We start from the raw sequence: 19,815 nt of genomic DNA, 5'->3' as shown, positions 1-19,815 counted from the left end.
TGGTTTCTTGGCACTGTGTGCTTGAGCAGCACATCACAGGAGAGGGAAAATGTGGGTGGATGGGAGCATATGGTAGACAGAAACAGAAAATGGAGGAAGGGGCCAAGGCAAGATGTAGCCTCTAGGGACAGGTCTACAGTGACCAGCTTCCCAGCTTCCCAGATCTGGTTAGGCCTTATCTTCTACCTTTTGTCATTAACAATGCCATCATATTTATTAGGTCAAGGCTTTCATGATATGATAGTCTTTAGAAATGAGCTCACAAACACTCCCAGAGGACCACTTTATTAATCCCCCGGACAATTCTCAGTCCAGCCAAATGGACAACCAAGATTAGCCACCATGGCTCTGAAGTACACCTGGCAGCCTCTGGTAAGCCAGGCAACAAACAGAAAGACAGCCCAAGAGCCTGGTTACCCTGTCATTCCTGGCTCTGGGTTCCTTAAGTACCTCCTAACTCCACCCCACCTTGGCCCAACTCGGGATTCCCAACCAAGGAACCACAGCCTCATATTCTTTTAGCTGAGAATTCCAAGAGTAAGGTTTTTTCCTTATTATTTAACAGGGAGACTTATTTTTCAGTTATGTGTATATGTTTTTGTCTTTGTGTGGGAATGCAGGTGTGTGTGGAATCTAGACAAGGGTGTTAGATTTATTGGAACTAGAATTATGGGTGGTTGTGAGCTGACAGATGTGGGTTCTGGGAACCCATCTCAGGTACTGAGCCATCTCCTCAATCCCTGCCAGCAATACTTAAAAGACTCACTTCTTGGGGGTGGATATATGTGTGAAAGGCTTTAAAGAGACTAAATCTAGTTACCATAGTAGCTACCAGTGTTATAAACTTTTCTCCCCAACATCACCCCAATCCTGCTCAATATCCACCCTTTAATAGTTTAAAGAGTAAGTTTTAAAGAATTCTAAGTTGGAACGGAATCTCTTGATGTCATTGTGACTTCTCCAAATCATCATTCCCAAGGGAGAAATGCTTTTCTGAGAACATATCTTGTCCTTAACTGAGCCCCACATATTTGTTCAACATGGAGCTGGAGCAAAGATGCCCTGAGAATCTGGGTCCTTGCCTGTACTTAACTCTGGGGAATATTTGTGACACTTTGGAAGTGTTTAAGTAATAACATTGGTTAGTAAGTGGCATGTTCCACTGTCAGAAATGAGGAGGAAGCCGTTAGGATGAATTTGTCTGATGCCTGTAAAAGATGTAGTTCTCTGTCCTGCTCCAGCCACAATTTTAACTCAGCATCTCGCTGTGCTCCTAGTGGGGTCACACCTCTCATTCTCCATAGATTCTGAGAGCTTGTTCATCTCTGCATCTATAGTGGGTATCGTTGACGTAGACAGCTGGTACTCAACAAGCATGTTCACAAGTAAATTAATGTTCACACCACACTGGGCTCTGGGAGATAGGAAGAATTTGAATGGCATCCAGCCTAAAGAGATAGTGACATTCCCTTTCCACATTGCTTAAGCACCAAGCTTTACTCAGACTTTCAGGGTCTCTTTAAATTCTCACAGTTGCCTGGTAGAGTGATTTCATGAGAGCCAGGTGAGGTGTGAACTCTTTTATGTACGCACAGTAGGTAGATGGTCCAAGATCTCATTTCCATAATAGTATCCAAGGGATGCTGAGTTAAAGCACCCTTCTTGCTATTTGTTCTAGAAGAAAATATCTGAGTTCTCTGTCTCCTCAAAGCAGGGAAAAGAATACCAGTGAAGACAGCTCAGCACTCAGCAGGCCAAAAATCTGTGTCCCCAGCAGCCTCACTACCAAGTACAGGCCTGAGCCACTCTCTGAAGCCCTTGCATGGATGGATGATAAATGGATGGATGGATGACTTTAAAGGAGCTCTGCTTAAAAAAATACTACCCAGTACTTTCAAGATTCCTTGCACTGTAGTCCAGAAACACAAGCATAATCTAACATTGTTTTCTATCTCCTATCACTGACCCCAGCCCTTGACACTGAACCATGTCCCTCTGCCACCCAAAATCTCCCACCTGGCAATATTGCATGCTACTATACACCTTTCCCTGTCCCCAAAGGCTACTTAATCTAGGCCATGTCCTTCCTTTAAAACCTCTGTAAAACAGCAATGGCCATTAGGCTGCTGCGTTCTCCCAACATGCCACTCTCACAGAGGAGCATCATGCCAGAGCCCTTTCTAAACTGCCTCTGAGGAACTCTCACCAAAAGGCTATAATTCAAGGGAATACCAGCCAGGATGCAGGACACAGCTCTGCCTGAACCCCACCTACCCAATAGCTGCAGCTTTCCTCATTCTTCCTGATGAGTTCGTTCACAGATCAGGCTTATCTTTCAAAGCTCAGTATGTCAGACAGACCCACCAGCAGGACACGTTGACCTAAATCAGCAAGCAGAAGTACATCTGTCTACGTGGACAATGAACTAAGAGGTGTGGCTGTCTACACCAACCTCAGAGCAGATCAAAAATCACTATCATCACACTTACAGTGGGAGACAAAAGCACAGTGGAAACGCCCCTAGCCACAGAGCCTTCAATAAGGCCTCTCCATAAGAAAATCCTAAGGTGGAAACACCCCAGTCCCAACACCAGCTCATCTGTTGTCACTCCTGAGGTTAAAAAAAAAAAAATAGTCCAGTTTTTCAAACCACCAAAGCCAATTAAATGTCTTTAAATCTTTGTGATGACCATGACATGGCTTGAGGTCATCAGGCAAATTTCCCAAAGGAGGAGCCTGAAACACAGCCATATTTGCTAAGACCTAATTCAAACCCAGGTCTTGTCATCACAGTGTGTGGTGTGAGCAGTCCTGAGAGGAGCACCTAGAAAGTAGTATACATACATACATACATACATACATACATACATACACACACACATATGTGTATGTATATGTATGTATGTATGTATGTGTGTGCGTATGATTGTAAACTCCATATATATATATATTGAAGTGAGCCACAGCACCTGACTTCCCTCACAGCCTGGCCTTCTGGAGAATGAAATCCTTTTCCCTGTGTGCTGGTAAGAGCAGGACACCCTACCCCAGCCCAAGTCTTTCCTCATGGGTCTGAGGAGCATCTCAGGGCCCTGGCCAAGTTGTTGTGAACTCTAGCAGCTCCACCACTGCTTTCCCTACCAGTCTGCTCAAAGACCCTCACTCACTCTCCCAGCCCCCACCCCTCATTTCTCTCTCCTGGATAGGATTTACAGATACCTATACTGTGCAGCCATAGCCTGCATCCTCTGAGTGCTGACAGTTTTGCAGGCAGTTTCCCTGCATTTGGAGAGCTCAGTGGATGTTCGCTTGAAAATTGAATATACAGGGTTCCCAGCATGTCACTGTGCCCAGGCATTTCCGCCTTTCCAGCACCCCACACTTGAAACCCAAGAAAGGGGACAGAACGCCAGAACAGAACATAAAATGTACTCTCCACTGTAATGCTGATCATTCTTACCACCTGCCCCTAGCACTCCCACCATCACCTCGCCCCTTTCTCAGTTCAGGTGATTATCCCTAAGCAGCAAGCAACAGAAAGTCAATGAAGAGGCGTGCAGGCTCCCGACAAGTCTTGGGAATGCATTCATAAGATCCTAAGATACTCAGTGAGATGCCAGAAGTAGTCCAACTCTTTTTCTCCCCACCTCCCCACAAAAATGCAAAGGGAGGCACAGCAGGCCTTGGACCCCACCCTCCTCCATAGGACAGCCTCTCAAATGGAAACTTACAGCCCCTGGCAGCTCAAGCTGAGGCCCATCCCAAAAAGGACATATTTGTGGGCAAGGGACTTCCAAGTTTTTGTCGGAGCAGATGTTTGGCTTGTGGGCTGCACAGGCTGCCTTTCCTGCCAGTCCTACTTGGGGACACGAAGCAACCCCAACCCCTCTGTGAGCCACTTCTCTCTTAGCTGGAGTAAAGGTGTATGAGACCAGTGAGGAAGCACCCACCCACAACCAACCCTGGTCCCTTTACCTTCCCTTACCCAGGTATCCATGGATGGGAACTTGGGAGTGGCCCTCAAAACCACCATGGTAACCAGGCTCGTCAGCCTCTGCCTTTTTCCTTCACAGTGGGGATATTTTTAATGACATTCAAAAATATTATTTTCCAAAGAAAAATTCCTTTATTCCACTTTTTATACTATAAATACTTTCCCATGTGGCCTTGTGACTTTTGCAGTCAATTTTCTTCCTTTTTTTGAGTGGGCTGCATAATATTCCATTGACTAAAACAGCCAGTGGCAAGCTATTTTCAGTAAAAGAACATAAGGTGTGTGTGTGTGTGTGTGTGTGTGTGTGTGTGTGTGTGTGTGTGTCGGCAGGCCCTGCCACCTCTACTCAGCTCAGCCCCTATATCATGCTGTTATAGGCTCTAACTAAACAAGTGACTGGCTATGAGCCAATAAAACTTTATTTACAAAAATGGGTTTGGGGTGGACTGGAGTTGATCCATGGAGAAATGTAGTTTGCTGACCCCTGAGCAAGAAAAGCTATCTTCAGCCTTTTTCTAATTATGTGGGCTTTGTTTTGTTTGTTTGTTTGTTTGTTTTGCTTTTATAGGTTAAGCAGCAATGTTGATTGTGATGATGGTGTTAATGATGCTGTTGGTGATAAGGGTGGGGATAGTCATTGTAATGGTGAGGCTGATGCAGATGATGATGATGGTAATGATGATCATAGTGATGGTGATGATAATGGTGTCAATGATGATGATGGGAATGGTGGTGATGGTCCTAGTGATGATAATGTTGACCGTGGTGTCATTGATGCTCCTGATGATGGTAATGATGGTAACGGTGATGATGTTGGTGATAATGTGATGACGATTAAGAGGTGACCATGTTGTGCGCTACCATTCTTTCCCTGAGTTATGTCGGGTACCATGCCAGGAAATTTCCATGTCATTTTATCTAATCCCCAAAATTTTTACCCTATAAATCATATTGCGTGTGTACATTCTTTCCGATTTAAAAATGTTTTCTTTTTAAGCTTTTGTGCATATGAGTACTCACCTGTGGGTGTCTAGTGCCTGTCAAATCCAGAAGAAGATATCAGATCCCCTGTACCTACAGTTACATATATTTGTGAGCGTACATGTGGGTGCTGGGAACTGGACTCCTCGACAGGAGCAGCAAGTGTTTTTAACTGCTGATCCATCTCTCCAGCGTCTCTCTCCATATCCAATAGGGTACACAGCAACATGTAATGTGGCAGGATGCCCTGTCCCTGAGTCTAGACATTGTGCATGAACCCTGCAGGAGAGAACACACTGGACACTTCTTCCTGCTCAGCTGTAGATCGGACGGTTTATTTTCTTTACAAATCTGGTCCTTGAGTTCATGGTGATCAAAGCTACACCTGAGAACAAATGCAGGCTACTCTCCTAAGAATAACTTAAGTGCTTCCTGCCCATCTCAGTACTAAATAAGCAAGGAGGACCTAGTTAAAAAACATCTCTCAAGTTTAGCCTCCATGGGCCAAGGTCCCATAGTTACAACCTTCTCCAAGAAGGCACATCAGTAAAAATGCTGATAGAAATAGTGGCCACCATGGATAATGGGTTTTTCTATAAGCCAAGGAGCATCACTCTTACTGAGGCCTTAGAAAAGCCAGTTCCCTTTTGCTTCCCCAGGGATGAAGCCATGGTACTGACCACATTCCAGACCTAGGACCCTACAACTGTGTAGCTGGTATTCTCCTTCCCCATCCTCTGGGGTCTCAGGAACACTAGCGTGTAAGAAAACAGAACTCAAGACAGCTAAGCCTGTAGAGATGATGCCAGGCTAGCACATGGGGTAGCAGGGGGGAACCTTCTGTGAGACAGAAGGATGAGAAGCAAAGATGGAGATTAAGCACCATAAGAGGACATGGGAGATGCTGTTTATAAATAAATTGTTGAGTGTTTGCATTGGAGTGAAGCCAGAGCCTAAATTCGAGGCCTTGTGTTAATATTTACTGGAGTGTAATGGTGAGATTTTCATGAGGCACTCTGGATTTAGGCTGGGTAGGCCTTTGGATAAGAGCCTTCCAGGAGAAAAACATCGTAATTGGGATGTGCTTCTGGCAAGCCCAAGGAAGAGATTACTGTAGCCACAGAGGCCTTTCTGTGCCCATGGGTCCCTCTGAACCTTGGTCCTTAGATACAGTTCTGTAGCCACAGGGACTATGGCCACTGTCCTCAAAGTGCTGTTGCCTAAAACACTTTGTGTCATGCTGCGGCCACATGACTCCATGTGTCCCAGTTTGATGTAGTTATTTCATTAAGCTGTGGAGCAAGCCATCCTGGCCAAGTGGCTTATGTCAGTGAGGCCCCTTTTGTTCTCAGATCAGCCATTTGATCAGAGCTCCATAAGGACATCCTGTCTTTATCCACTCAGCTTCACTTGGGCAGGGGTCTGTGCTTATGTTTGGACTGGACTGGGAAAAATACACAGCTGGGCTAGTCAGGCAGAGTCTGCTTGGGACTCTTCCTCTACTTTCTCCATGTGATGATCACCTTGGTATGGAAGCTTCCGGATGCTGGAACTTCTTTCTTCTCGGGATTCCCCAGAGGTGTGTCTTTAGAAACTTAGGCTGGGTAAAGCTGCATACATGATCCTGCTCTGCTTAACATTATTCAACTTTACACTGTTGTAAAAAGGAGATGGGGATTTGAGAGACAGTTGGTCTTGAAGTTTGATATTTTCCTGGGTTAGCCACGGGTACTGATATCTTTTGTGTGGGCAGGGCAGCTTGGCACAGCTGCTGGTCAGCCATGCTGTTGTAAGAGGCAACACAAAGACTCTACTGAACTGTGTTGATAGTTGGCAGTGTTGGGTGCATGGCAACTTATATTTTCCACTTCTGGTGGCTTAACCCTGTCATTGGCAGAGGAGCACCCTCTGTCCCACTAGACTGGGACATGATTTCTCAGAGAAAGGGACTTCAATGCTATGTTTGTTGGAAGAGTATCCAAGACTATGTCAATGCAATATGAACACATCCCAAAGCAGAGAACCCATAGCCCCACAAGGGATCAGCAACAGCCAAGTCTGATCCATCCTTGTCCTTCTCAAAACAGATGTTTAAATTAAACACTTCCCAAGCCCAAGCATAAGATACTCAAAAATCACTCATTTTTGACTGTTATGCTTTCTTGTTCATATATTTACATTGTTGCCCTGGCTGGTCTCTAACCCATTGTGGAGTTCCTCCTGCCTCAGTCTCCTGGGTGCTGGGATCACAAACAGGAACCACTGCTTTTGACTGTTTAACGAAGCATCTTACACTATGTGTGTGGGTCATAGAAAGACATGGGCATAGAGAAAAGCCTCTTACTCATTCCACCTCTGGAAGGATTTGTCCTACATCCCTTCTGCCCAGGGGAAAGTGCTGGACAGACAAGGTTCTCTGGCAGTTACTGGGAACACTCTTATGAGCAAACTTGAGTTTAGATGCTTGGGAACAGGAGCAAAATCAGCTGATGTGCTCAACATAAATAACCTCCTAAATGTCTTTTACCCTAGTCCCAAGGAAATTCTGCCTGCCTGTACCCCCTCCTTTACAAAAAAGTCCAAGGATAACCACACTGGGATTCCCTGGAAAGTGCTAAAATGTCAACCCTTTAGGAATTCAAATTAGCCTTTGTAGTTAGTACCTGAGCCCAGGGCAGAGTTTGCACATGTCAACAAGTTTCAGAAGTCTATTGGACTGTTTTTCAGAGTGAAGCCCCTAACAGTATCCATCTTTTCTTGGACCTTGCAAATTCCTGGCCTGCTGAATCAAATTCTCTAGGAAAAGAGAGTAAAAGAATGTGTTGCTGCAAGCCCTCCAGGAGGCCTTAGGCAGGATAAGCCTGAGAACAAGGGTCTCCAAGTAAGCAGGGCTAGAGAAGAAGAGCACTGGCCACAAGCCCAGAGCTGAGAGTCATTGGGCATGGGGTTGTGACATAAGATGGTCAGACTGGCAGAAGTCAGTTGGTGTTTTGATCTTGCTCAGCTAGAGAGAGCTGAACACATCCCATGGAATGCCCATGGCAATTCTAGATGGTATAGCCTTATAAGAATGGAAAGCCAGATCCAACTGTGACCTCAACATGGTATGGTCAACTTAGGGGAATGATTTAATCCCCTTGAGCCTCAGCTTTCTATCCTATGAGGAAAGAGGTCAGGATACCAAATGAACCCTTCAAAAGCCCCAACAAATCCACTGAACTATAACAATAACCCCAAAATGCTGTTACTGCTAAGAGTGTCCCCATTTGACAGATGACAAAGTTGATACATAAAGAGGTTAGCTTGCCCAAGCTCACACAGTAATCATGTAGGCAGCCTGACTCCAGAGCTTGGCTCCCTGACACCCTGGGCGATTGAAAACCTGGAAGCTTCGCTAAAGGTGGTGGTAGGAGAGACGAGAATCACAGGGCCCAAGTCAGCATAGGGTCTGACCATGCATTGTCAACCTGTTCCTGGTGGCTGAGAGGCCATGAGGCTGACAGGCCCAAGACAACCAGAGTCCTCAGCCTTTGAGATGACCAGGAAGACAGAAGGAAGAAAAAGAGGACATGGAAGAGGAAGTCACCCAGAGGCAGAAAAAGAAAACAGGGTGCTGAGACAATTTGAAGGGGCTCATTACACTATATTTTTACAAACTGACAATGACATTGTTTGCTGAAAAGAGCTTGTGACAGGTAGTAACTGCCACCAAAAGAGCCATGGGGAAAGCATACTCCTCAGGCAGGAACCTGACAAAGCACTCTTAGATAGATGGGCACACTGACACCACGTTGTATGAAACTAATCTTTTCCTTCCTCCTTGCTGCTCTGGTTATTGCCCTGCAGCTCAAATCATACCACTGCGCTCCTGGCCTCAAGGACCCACAATGGCTCCCTATAACCTCCAGAATAAAGTCTCCATTCATAACATGAATTTAGGGTCACCTTTGAGCACCCATCCCGACTGCCTTTCTTAAAAGCTCATGGTCGCTGCTCCCTTCCATGTGTCCCTGAGATGTTTGCCAGCATTCCCAGGCTGTTTTTTTTTTTAAACCCCTGTCCCCTTTTTCCATGTTAAGCAACATCTGGGAATATAGGATGCGGTAGGCCAACAGTAAGTCCTTTCTGTGTGGGAGGAAAGGACTGGAAATTTCATTCCACAAAACTTAGAAGCCAGACAGAAAACTTACTGTGTGCTCCAACAGCCCTGTCCACATGGTTTGCAATGCCCAGGTGGGTAAAGGGGGCAGTGTGCAGGATTAGAGCTAACTGTCACTTAGGCTTCTTGCCTTCTGATGAGTCCCAGGCTGATGGTACTCAGTCATGGGAAAAGGTACAGAGTTTTCAGTTGATTGGAGGCAGGAGGTGGGAGGGGTTCCCCTGTTTCATTCCCAAGGCAGGGTGGAGCAAAGCTGGAAAACTAGAATTTCCTAAAGTCCGTTATCAGGCAGTGAGATCCAGTTCAGATCCATCCAGATGAACAAATGCCCGCCATGCCTAGACATTAACTCAGCACCGACAGTGCTCCAGGAAGCTGTGTTACATGGAGTCTCTTCACTTGGTTTCCTTTTCCTAATTGTCATCATTTTACTTTTTATTTCCTCTTCAGTGTACACGAGCACGTTAAGCACATCACTAAAAGATATAAGATAGGAATGGTGTTCCCATTACTCAGCTTTCTGTTACTGTAACAAATACTTGGGAGAATCAGCTCAAAAAAAGCAGGTTCATTGAGACCAAAATTTCCCAGGTTCCTCTGTATAGTGAGTTACCCTTGTCACCTCAGGCCTACAGTAAGGTGATAAATCATGGCAAGTGTGGTAGGGGTACAAAACAGCTCACCTCATAGTGACCAGAAAGCAAAGAGATAAAGAAAGAGATGAACATCCCACCATCCCCTTTAAGGCCACACCCCTGTGACTTCACTTCATCTTAGCAGGCCCCAACTTTCATCAGGCTAAAACCAAGCCATTAACATAGGGCCCGCAGGGATATATTCTGATTCCAAAGTATAGTAGACTCTTTTTTTAATGTGTGTGTGTGTGTGTGTGTGTGTGTGTGTGTGTGTGTGTGTGTGTACATGCATGCATATTCCTGCAGAGGCCCGAAGAGGGTATCAGGTCTCCTGTACCTGTAATTACTGGCAGTTGTGACCAATGACCAGGATCCTGGCAACCACAGCTGCATCCTCTGAAAGAGCAGTAAAGCTTTATTAATGGCTGAGCCTTCTTTCCAGTCCCTAGAGTAGACTTTTAATGTATGCCTTCGTAAATATAGCAAAATGTAAATATTTGGGAGTTGGGCTGGCAGTACTTAGTAAATTAAAATTAGCATCCAAGGAAAAGACCAAGGTCAGCATAACATTGGAGGGTCAGATGATAAATGTTTCCGGGATCCTGAGCCAACAGCCAGAATTTATGGCACCCTGTGAGTATTTTACATAACAACAAAAAAAGAAAACAAATTTCCATGACATTTTTATTCATGCAATTGAAAACGTAGTCATTAAGCATAGTTCTTTTTTTTTTTTTAAGACCCAGGTCTGCTAGTGAGAAAAAAAAAAAAAAAGGATTTTTTTTTTTTTTTTTTTTTTTGAGGATAAAATATTTGCTATCCTGGAGCAAATCACAGGCAGTTGTTTTGCTGACACCAGATGTAAAAGCTTGGGCTTTGTAGGCAGCTTTGGCTGGGTTCTCACTCCGACTTTGTCTTCTAAACATTGTGTGCCACCGAACAAGTCATACCAACTCTCTCAGGGGCATGGTTGTCTCTAGAGGGAAGACAACTGTCTTCCTAACACAGAAATGACTGCCAGGTATGTAGGAGGCTAGCACAGTGGGCACAACTTCCCAAGCACACTTCAGGGTACAAATGTGCCCTAAGGACATGAGAGTCACCATCATGCTGGGGGCTCTGAGGAGCAGAAGAGGATTCAAACTGGCTCAAGGGAGTTTATGTGGTAAGACTTTCAGATTCCCATTCCTGAGAGGATGTAAAAAGAGAAGCTTATAAATATGGAAGGGAGGGAGGTATGACAAATGGATGGATGGATGGATGGATGGATGGATGGATGGATGGATGGATGGATAGATGGGTAGATAGGTGGGTGTACTGATAAATGGATGGATAGATAGATGGATAGGTAGGTGAATGGGTGTGTAGTTTGGTAGGTGGGTAGGTAAATAAATATGTTATGGATGGATGGATGGATATGTAAGAAGAATGCTGAGCAACACTCATAAATCCAGGAGCTATGTCAACCAATGGTTCTCAAAATACCTTTAGGAGCATCTGTGAGGCCAAGGTCTTATATAAATTTACGCACATTATATGTAGTTACTTGAATCCTGAGAAAGTGGAGGACTCTTTACATGAGGAACATGAAATAAGATTCTTACAAAGAGGACAGTATAGAAAGAGGAGGAAATCTTCACCATGGAGAAGCCAAGGGTCAAGGTCAACATCCTTGTTCAAGCAAAGTCAACACTCCTTAGGAGGCATAGTGCCAGCAAATGCCCCTGGTAGCAGGTAAGGAAAGCGGTGATGGTCCTTATCTCAGAATTACTCCATGATGGTGGCATCAGGAAGATTCCAACTGGCATACCAAATATATGACCATGACTCCCCCAAACTGTCAAGGTCCCCCAGAGACATGTTAACAAACCTATTCCCCCAAAGAGGAGTCTGAAAAAGCAGAGGACTAAATGCGGGGTCCTGGGTGTATACCAAAGTAGAGAAAGGTGGTCAAGTGAAATCTGAGAATACATGAATGAAGTTTCTCAATGACTTGTTACTACTAGTTCATTGTCAAAAATAAGCCCTTAATAACAGAGAAAACAGAACATGGTGTGAGAGATAGCCCAATGGGTGTGACTTTGATCAAATTTCTTCATTTGAGCAAACTGAGCTGGGCCTCATTGGGCACCCCAAGCCTCTATTTTCTCGTCTACACAATGGGCCTGAGATCAGAACAATGATGCATGCTTGTAGTTCCAGAACTTTAGAGGGTGAATGTAGAAGGACCACCCAGATAGCTCTGGGTTGTTCTTTTTCCCTGTAAATTTCAAATGATTCAAGAAGTAAAAGCTGATCAGAAGACAATGCAGGACAAGAAATCTATTTAAAGTTGAGCAAAAAGGACTCCTATGACCTAATATTATATGTGGACTTTTTCTTGTTTCTATTTTTTAAGGGGAAGCACAAGTGCCACAGCACACATTGGAGTTCAAAGGTCAGTTTGCTGGAGTCAGTACTTTCTATCCACTGTGTGGATCACAGGGTCAAACTCAGGTCATCAGGCTTGGCAGCAATCACCCTTACTCGCCAAACCATCTCAGGCCCGTGACTAACTTCTGAGAAACTGCCACTTGCTGGATATTGATGTAGAGTCAAAGACGCATATCCTGTTTGCTTGGAGGCTGTTAAAATACTCCTCCCTTCCGAATAACTTATCAGGGTGAAACCAGGGTTCCTCCACAGCTCTCCACCAAATTGGCACAAGGCAAACTACAGACAGACAAGTAATGAAGAGAATCCAACTGGCTTAAGCGAACTATGTACAAGGTTTGCCAGTTGTAGGGTTTGAAATAGAATGTTTGCAATTGTTCTTCTCACTATATTTTTTTATCTTAGGAAAAAAATACAGCTGTTTTCAATCATAAAACATATTTTCTAACAAACACACCGCATGGGCTTATTCCTGTCATTACGGGGGAATAAGTAGTTTCACAATTTTAATTTTAATTTTAATTTTAATTTCACTTAAGGTGACATCAATCACTTTTTCCCATGTCAACAAAAGCTTTGTGAATATCTCAATAACTATGAGGGACACAAGGGCAGCGAGGCTAAACCAATCCAAGAATCACAGGGATCAATAAGTCACTCTATTTAGTCCTCATAAAATAGATGATACATTTATCCCATTTTGCAGATGGCAAAACTAAGAAACAGAAAGGTCTTTCAACTTCTCCAGAGTCACACAGAAAGTCGAGAGAGCGGACCTGGGCTTCAAACCCACATTCCATGCCCCTCTTCCTCATCCCCCCTCCAGGTCTGTGAGCTCTGCAAGGGAGTGGCCCCTGCTGACAGCCCCGTGGTCTATGCTGATAGGGCTGGCTACAGCAAGCAGTGGCACCCCTCATGCTTCGTGTGTAACAAGTGCTCAGAGCCGCTGGTGGACCTCATCTACTTCTGGAAGGATGGTGCACCCTGGTGTGGCCGCCACTACTGCGAGAGCTTGCGGCCCAGATGCTCAGGCTGTGACGAGGTGAGAGTCAACAGGTTGGCAGGAACAAATAGGGGTGGCCGTGACAGGTAGAGCAACCGCGGGGGCCAATATGTGTGGCTTTGCTGATGAGGTATTCTTCATTTGAGCACACTGAGCTAGGCCTCCTCACTGGGTACTCCGAGCCTCTGTTTTCCTTATCTACAAAATGGGCCAGAGACAAGGATGATAACGCATGCTTACAATCCCCATTGGAAGTTGAATGTAGGAGGACCATCCAGATAGCTCAGCTAGTAAAATGCTTGCCCTGCAAGTGTGAAGACTTAAAAAAAAAAAAAAGCCAGGTTATGTGTAAGTAAGTGGAGGTTCAGAGAGAAATGCCAAGTCATAAGGCTGGCAAATGCCTAAGTGACAGCTCATGTCAACGTCCTGTTGTACTCTAAAGTCAGAAGGCCCAGAAGTCATTCTAGGTGTCACTTTATTCTGGGTCCCTTGATTTCTTGCTTTCAGAGAATGGCCACTGGCTGCTTCTCCATCGTTGATTGTCTTCCAGGGTCATGCAAGTCACGTAATCCCAATTCAGAAAACAACTGGCCTCTGGATTTTCCCAAAAAGTTTCACAGATGGATAAATACAAACCTGCCCATAGTGGAGTACTTTCTTTTTCCTGTCTGAAAAGCTAAGACACAACCACAACCCTCAGCAATGACCACACACCACCTGCCTCAGATCACGTCAGGTTGCTCCGTGGAGGCCTTTAAAGGTCACAGCACAAATGGGATGGGATAAGCCAGAACCCCTTCATTTATCCCCCACACACCACCTCCGCCTAGGAGCAGAGCCTCAGTCACGCATTCCTTCTGTCTCTCTTTCCAGATCATCTTCTCAGAAGACTACCAGCGCGTGGAAGACCTGGCCTGGCATCGGAAGCACTTCATCTGTGAGGGCTGTGAGCAGCTGCTGAGCGGCCGTGCCTACATCGTCACCAAGGGTCAGCTCCTGTGCCCCACTTGCAGCAAGTCCAAACGCTCCTGAAGGGCTGCCAGCCCACAGCCAGCAGAGTCTACCGCATCCCGCCAGGAAACTGAAGCCATCCTACGGGGTGGATGCAGCAGCCAGCAAGCAAGTGCATATTCTAGATTGAGTGGTGGTAGACCTTGGAGGGTCAGTAGTTTCAAAGCCAGAGGTATTCTAAGAAGCCTTAGAATGGATTTATTGTTTCCCAACTGCAGCCAATTAAAAGACACACTGGTATCTTGCAAGGGAGCCCTAGGAAGAATTTCCCAGAATGCATTTCTGAGGGATCCAATCAAGTAGCTGTAGGATGTGCTTCAACCCCTCCCTTCCCCCTGTGGACATGGGATCCCTCCAGAGGGCAGGGCGGGATCTCAACTCTCATTTGTTTGCCTCTTTCTCAAGTGGAATCTGAATCTTCAATAAACAATGTTTTGGGCATGAAAAACATATCAATAAAAGGTTTATGAATTTCTCACACACACAACATCTTTATCTAATTATTTACACCATGGTACTGGTTCTGTTACATGTGCTTAGCCCCCGAGCTTAGTACTGCCAGGAGATGAGTAAATGATAATGAGTTACTCAATGCATGTGCTTATTAGATTCCTGCATCCTCTCCTCCATTATCCGTGCTCCCAGACACCCGATAGAAACACATATTTATATCTCATGATTCCCTAAAAGTTAGAAATGTTATTGGAATTAAGGGTTGAGGCCTGTGCCCTTAGCATCCCTAACAAGCCAAGCTCAGCCAGCCATCCCCAATAAGCTAAATTAATAGCGAAAAACATAAAAAAGTAAATTTGTTTAACTTAACCACATATGGGAAGGGGACCGGTGACACCACACACACACACACACACACACACACACACACACACACGTGTCTATCTTTTGGGTACTCACAAGAGGCCTAGGTTTAAGTAGGATGCAAGAAGTGTGCATAATTAAGCAGCCCTGGGCTGGGCCTAGTATGGTCCTGCCCACTGTTGTGTCATAATTGTCTCCACCCCTGATCAAGCTGTTTTGTCTGGATTGTATAAAATCTTTCTGGGTGACAGATTACCTCCCTGGCTGGCATCAGGCTTTATTCAGCCTTTTCCTTCTCCCACGCTAACATTCCTGGTGGGGTAGAGGGTAATTCCAACTCTCTGGGGTGTATTGTTTAATAGTCTGATACACACATATATATGTGTGTGTGTATACATATGTGTGTGTGTGTGTATATATGTGTGTGTGTGCGTGTGTGTGTGTGTGTGTGTGTGTGTATACACACAGAGCAGAGGAGGGGGATTCTTGTAGAACATTTTCCTTTCAAGCATGCATGTTACTGCAGCTGATGATCTTCTTGGAGCCAAAGGGCTAACTCAGCTGTCGTGTGCATATAGACAGGTCATGAGTGATCGCTGGGAGACCCGGCAGAGTTCTGGGAGCTACCCAAGGTACCTTTGCTCAACCAATTGGTAGGATGTGGTGCCCAGTAAACATAAATCTTTTAAACTGTGGCATTTATATGAGGAATCTCTCGATGTCTACATGTTGCCAGCTGAACATTTTGTGAGCCAAACGCAGTAAGTTTTGGGGCAAGATTTTATCTCCCTTTTATGGTCTGAGTATTTTCAGTCTTCAAATTCATTTCCTTTCCACAATTTCTAAGTACCATGTCTTTTCCTACCAGGGATACAAGGATGGAAAAGACACTGGTCCCAGGAGCTCACATTCTAGTCATCAGTGCTCTTACAGTTTCCCATCTGTTGCCCTGACTCTTCTCTGCTCCAGCCCCATTTATGTACTTTAGAAGTCTGACAAAACTATTGTGATTTCTCCTACAGCGGTGTGTATCAGCCTCCAGCACCTCTCTCACACCTCCCTTGGTTTGCTCATCATTGAGCTGTCTCGAAGACAAGTTCTGAGCGCCTCTTTGCCCTCAATCAACTCCCGTGGCTCCCCAGTATCTGCCACATTAGGAACCAACTCTGACATTTGAAACGTTCCAAAACTTGAGTCTCTCCAGCCTCACAACTCTGTACTTCCCGAGATTTCTATTTCCCTCTTTCTCTTAGGTACAAACCCCACCCACCACTCCAGGCTTCTGCTTCTTCTTGGTTACCTGAAGGTCAAGTCTGTTATCTATTGAAAGCCAACATGCCCTACAAGATGCTCATGGGGCATCCCTCATTTCTCAGGCACTTCTCTAAAGTACCAATCTAGCCAGCCACCCATCCAAGAAATGTTCAGTAAACACTACAGTTGCCGGTCCTTGTGCTGAATGTAGGTGATACCACTCCCCGCAAAGCAATGGCCACTGCCTCCATGAATTTGACAGTCTATAGAGACCAGTTCCAGAACAACACATGTACAGGTCAATGTGAAGCTACAGTTACTGTGGGTGCTACAAAAGAAAGATTCAGAAAAAGAAACTAAACCTACTCAGGAATGTTTCCTTTTTAAGTGCCTCTGACACACTGACAGATGGCCTGGCCTGAGTGGACCCTGATCTGACAAAGAGGGAAGGGTCAAGGGTTATATATATATATATATATATATATATATATATATATATTAGTACCCAGTTTTTGGTGCTGGAGATCCAGGAATACAGAACACAGACAGACAGGATTGAGTGCACATTGTTTGACAGGAGCACAGAATGGGGTGAGGAGGGTGGCCTGCAGACACAAGCATGGACAAGGCCAGCCTGCTCCTTCCTTGTGAATACCACTGAAGCTGAGACCCTGTCCTAGGAACCATGAGAGCAAGCATTCGAACAGACTGCAGTGGGGGTTGGTGACGGGTGGTCAGGGAGATGACTAGGTGTGTAATCCCCCGCCTATTGAACCCCAGCACGATCAGATTGCCTCTGGACACCGGATGGCCATGAAGCATGTCTTCCTGGAGCATGTCACTGCTCTTCCTGTCCATCAATAGCCCTGTCCTTGTGTTTGGAATATCTGAGTCCTCTCTTGGGGACTCCCAGTGGACCATCCAGTTCAGGGTTACTCCACCATACACCCATATAATCTCTAATATTACAACTTTCCTGGTACATATCCTAGCAAACAGACAATGCTCTTTTTGTGTTCTCCCTGGCAAGACCTTAGCATCTCTATACTGTTTTCAGACAAGCTAATAACACACGCACATGCCCTTCCCCTGTGCACCCCTCTCCTTCAAGAACAATCTGGTGATTCTCACATAAAAGTTGACATTCCTATTTCTTGAAATCGTGTTCCTTAATTGCTGCCTCTTCCAGGAGAACCTGGAGCTGAGGGGCACTGTTCCAGCATCAGGACACGCAATTTCAATGCCTGAGTGTCCCTTGTCCCGTGTCAGCAGGGAGAGGGGCTGCCAACTTCATCACCACATTCTCCTGGCTCCTTGGTCTGTGTACTCAGTAAGCCCCAGGCTGACAGCGCTCCAGCACTCTTATCATACCACAATTATTTATTGGTGAAAATCCCCATTTACAAACTTCTTTTTTTATTTTTATTCTTAATGAGCAAATAATCATCGCACATTTTTATGGGGAACAAAATGTGACATTTTGATAGATGTTTGCAATGTGGAAGGAGACACGGTCTTCCTTATGAGAATCTTACCATCACAGTTCCCTCACCCTCTGTACAAGGCCTGGCAAGGAACAGAAAGAGCAAAGAGCCCAGTGTCTGGTATGCTTCACTTCATTGATGGCACCGTGTTCCCACTGATGGAGATCACAGATACAGATTTCAGACAGAGACACTGTTGGCTATGTACCCATTCCCAGGCTGTACCACCTCCTGCTTTGTGGCGGTGGGGCACTTCCTCTGATATAAAATGGCTTTCATAGCCTTTGTTCCCAGGGAAAGAATGGGATTTTTGTTGTCTGTGGCTTCGGCACTCAGGTGCTTCTTTTTCTGCTGACAGAACCCCAAACTTGCTTGAAAGGTGTAAAGAGGAGAACAAAGAATGGCTAAAGAGCTTTTCTGACATCAGAACTCACCACATGTGAACCTTCCTCACCGTGCTAGGGATGGAGCCCATGGTCACCGCGTGCTAAGCAAGTGCCACCACTGAGTCACACCCACAGCCCTCCCATGAAAATGTTAGTGTGTGATTTCTGACAAGGACGAGGGTGTTCTTATTCATGAGTCACTGTACAGCCATCAGAAGCAGGAAATGGACGTCCACTACCACTGTCTTGGAATCCTCAGGTACTTCTCACCATCAGTGGTCATGACAATGGCTTCTAAAACAAAAAGATCCAGTCCAGGGCCATGCGTTGCTTTAGTTCCCCGACTACACATTTCTGAAGCACTTGCATTTTTCTAGTTTATACGAAGTGTTTGATTGATAAATTTTAAAATGTTGGTGACGTTCAACGTAAAGTTTTGATACAGGCACGAGTCACTTGGTTACCAGGAAACAGTCTCAGAAGTGCATCTGTGCTGGGCCATCATGAGGTAGAAGCACTAGACCTAAATGGTACACTTCACAGACTCAGTGTGGCTTCCTGGTGAAAATAAGAATCAGGTGAGCAGATGGATGAGGCTGCTGTGGGTGCACTTATATAACACAAATTCATGATGAACTTGTTTTATGTAGGAGGAATACACACTAATGATCAGAAGTCCTGTGCACTAAACTTACAGACCAGTGATTTATTAATATTATTTATCAGCATTTTAAATCATTACCTAGTATTAGGTACTGTACAAAACATGGAGGCAGGGGGAAGGAGTGATAATGCAATAGTATTGGTTTCTTAAAAATAATGTGATTGGGTGTATCGCACATAGGCCCAGGTACCCATGGAGGCCAAAAAAGAGCATCAGATCCTTTGGAGCTGTCGTTATAGGCAGTTGTAACCTGCCCAATGTGGGTCCTTGAATACAAATTCTGGTCTACTACAAGGGCAGCAAGAACTCTTTAACTGCTGAATCATGTCTCCAGTCCCCAGTAGAAATTTTTTAATTAATTTTTTAGTGTAGAAAATAATGAGTTCACATATGACTTTGATACCAGGTTCACCAGGAACGCGTGGGAGATACTTTATGCCACTGAAGTGTCGCTAGGGAAGATGAATATTCCAGTTCCTGAGGCTGAGAGCACACAGCAGCTATGGATACCTGCACCAAATTGTGCCCTCCAACTTTCTGCCATGAATGGACGAGGTACACAAGAAATCTGAGACCTTCCTAACCATCCAATGGCTGTTAATTGTGGTTGGAGGAGGAGGAAGTGTCCTTTCCTCTAATGGCATAGCCACTGAGGGACTGGGTGAGAAAGCATGCATCACAGAGCAAGCAAGAAAGGATGCTATGAGAAGGTGGTGGAGGGTAAACATAATCACAATGCAGGTATGTATGTAAGAGGCTGTCAAAACATAAAGAGAGAAAAAGAATATAAAGGGTCCTGGGAGTGGCGGTACAAGCCTGTAGTAACTGGAACAGGTATGACCCCCATAGATTCATGTGTTTGGATGCTTGGCCCAGAGGGAGTGGCACTATTAGGAGGTGTGGCCATGTTGGAGTAGGTGTGGCCTTGATGGAGAAAGTATGTCACTGTGAAAGTGGGCTTTGAGGTCTCATATATGCTCTAGCTATTTGCAGTG

General features: G+C 45.1%; 1 protein-coding gene across 1 annotated transcript in view; it reads left to right on the top strand.

Moving 5' to 3' along the window:
- The window catches only part of Lmcd1 (LIM and cysteine rich domains 1), a 62,566-nt gene extending 47,877 nt beyond the window's left edge, over positions 1 to 14,689 (top strand). Inside the window, exons 5-6 of the mRNA XM_055628532.1 lie at positions 13,029 to 13,244; positions 14,079 to 14,689. Of these exons, the coding sequence (XP_055484507.1) occupies positions 13,029 to 13,244; positions 14,079 to 14,237 (375 nt within the window). The 3' untranslated portion in view covers positions 14,238 to 14,689. The remainder of the gene's footprint in view (positions 1 to 13,028; positions 13,245 to 14,078) is intronic.
- Positions 14,690 to 19,815: the final 5,126 nt, after the last annotated feature.

The sequence above is a fragment of the Psammomys obesus genome, unplaced genomic scaffold, assembly GCF_907164565.1.
Source record: "Psammomys obesus unplaced genomic scaffold, mPsaObe1.curated_primary_1811, whole genome shotgun sequence".
Taxonomy (NCBI): Eukaryota; Metazoa; Chordata; class Mammalia; order Rodentia; family Muridae; genus Psammomys; species Psammomys obesus.
Note: the sequence above shows the minus strand (reverse complement) of the source record. Positions and strands in the feature narration are given on the sequence as shown.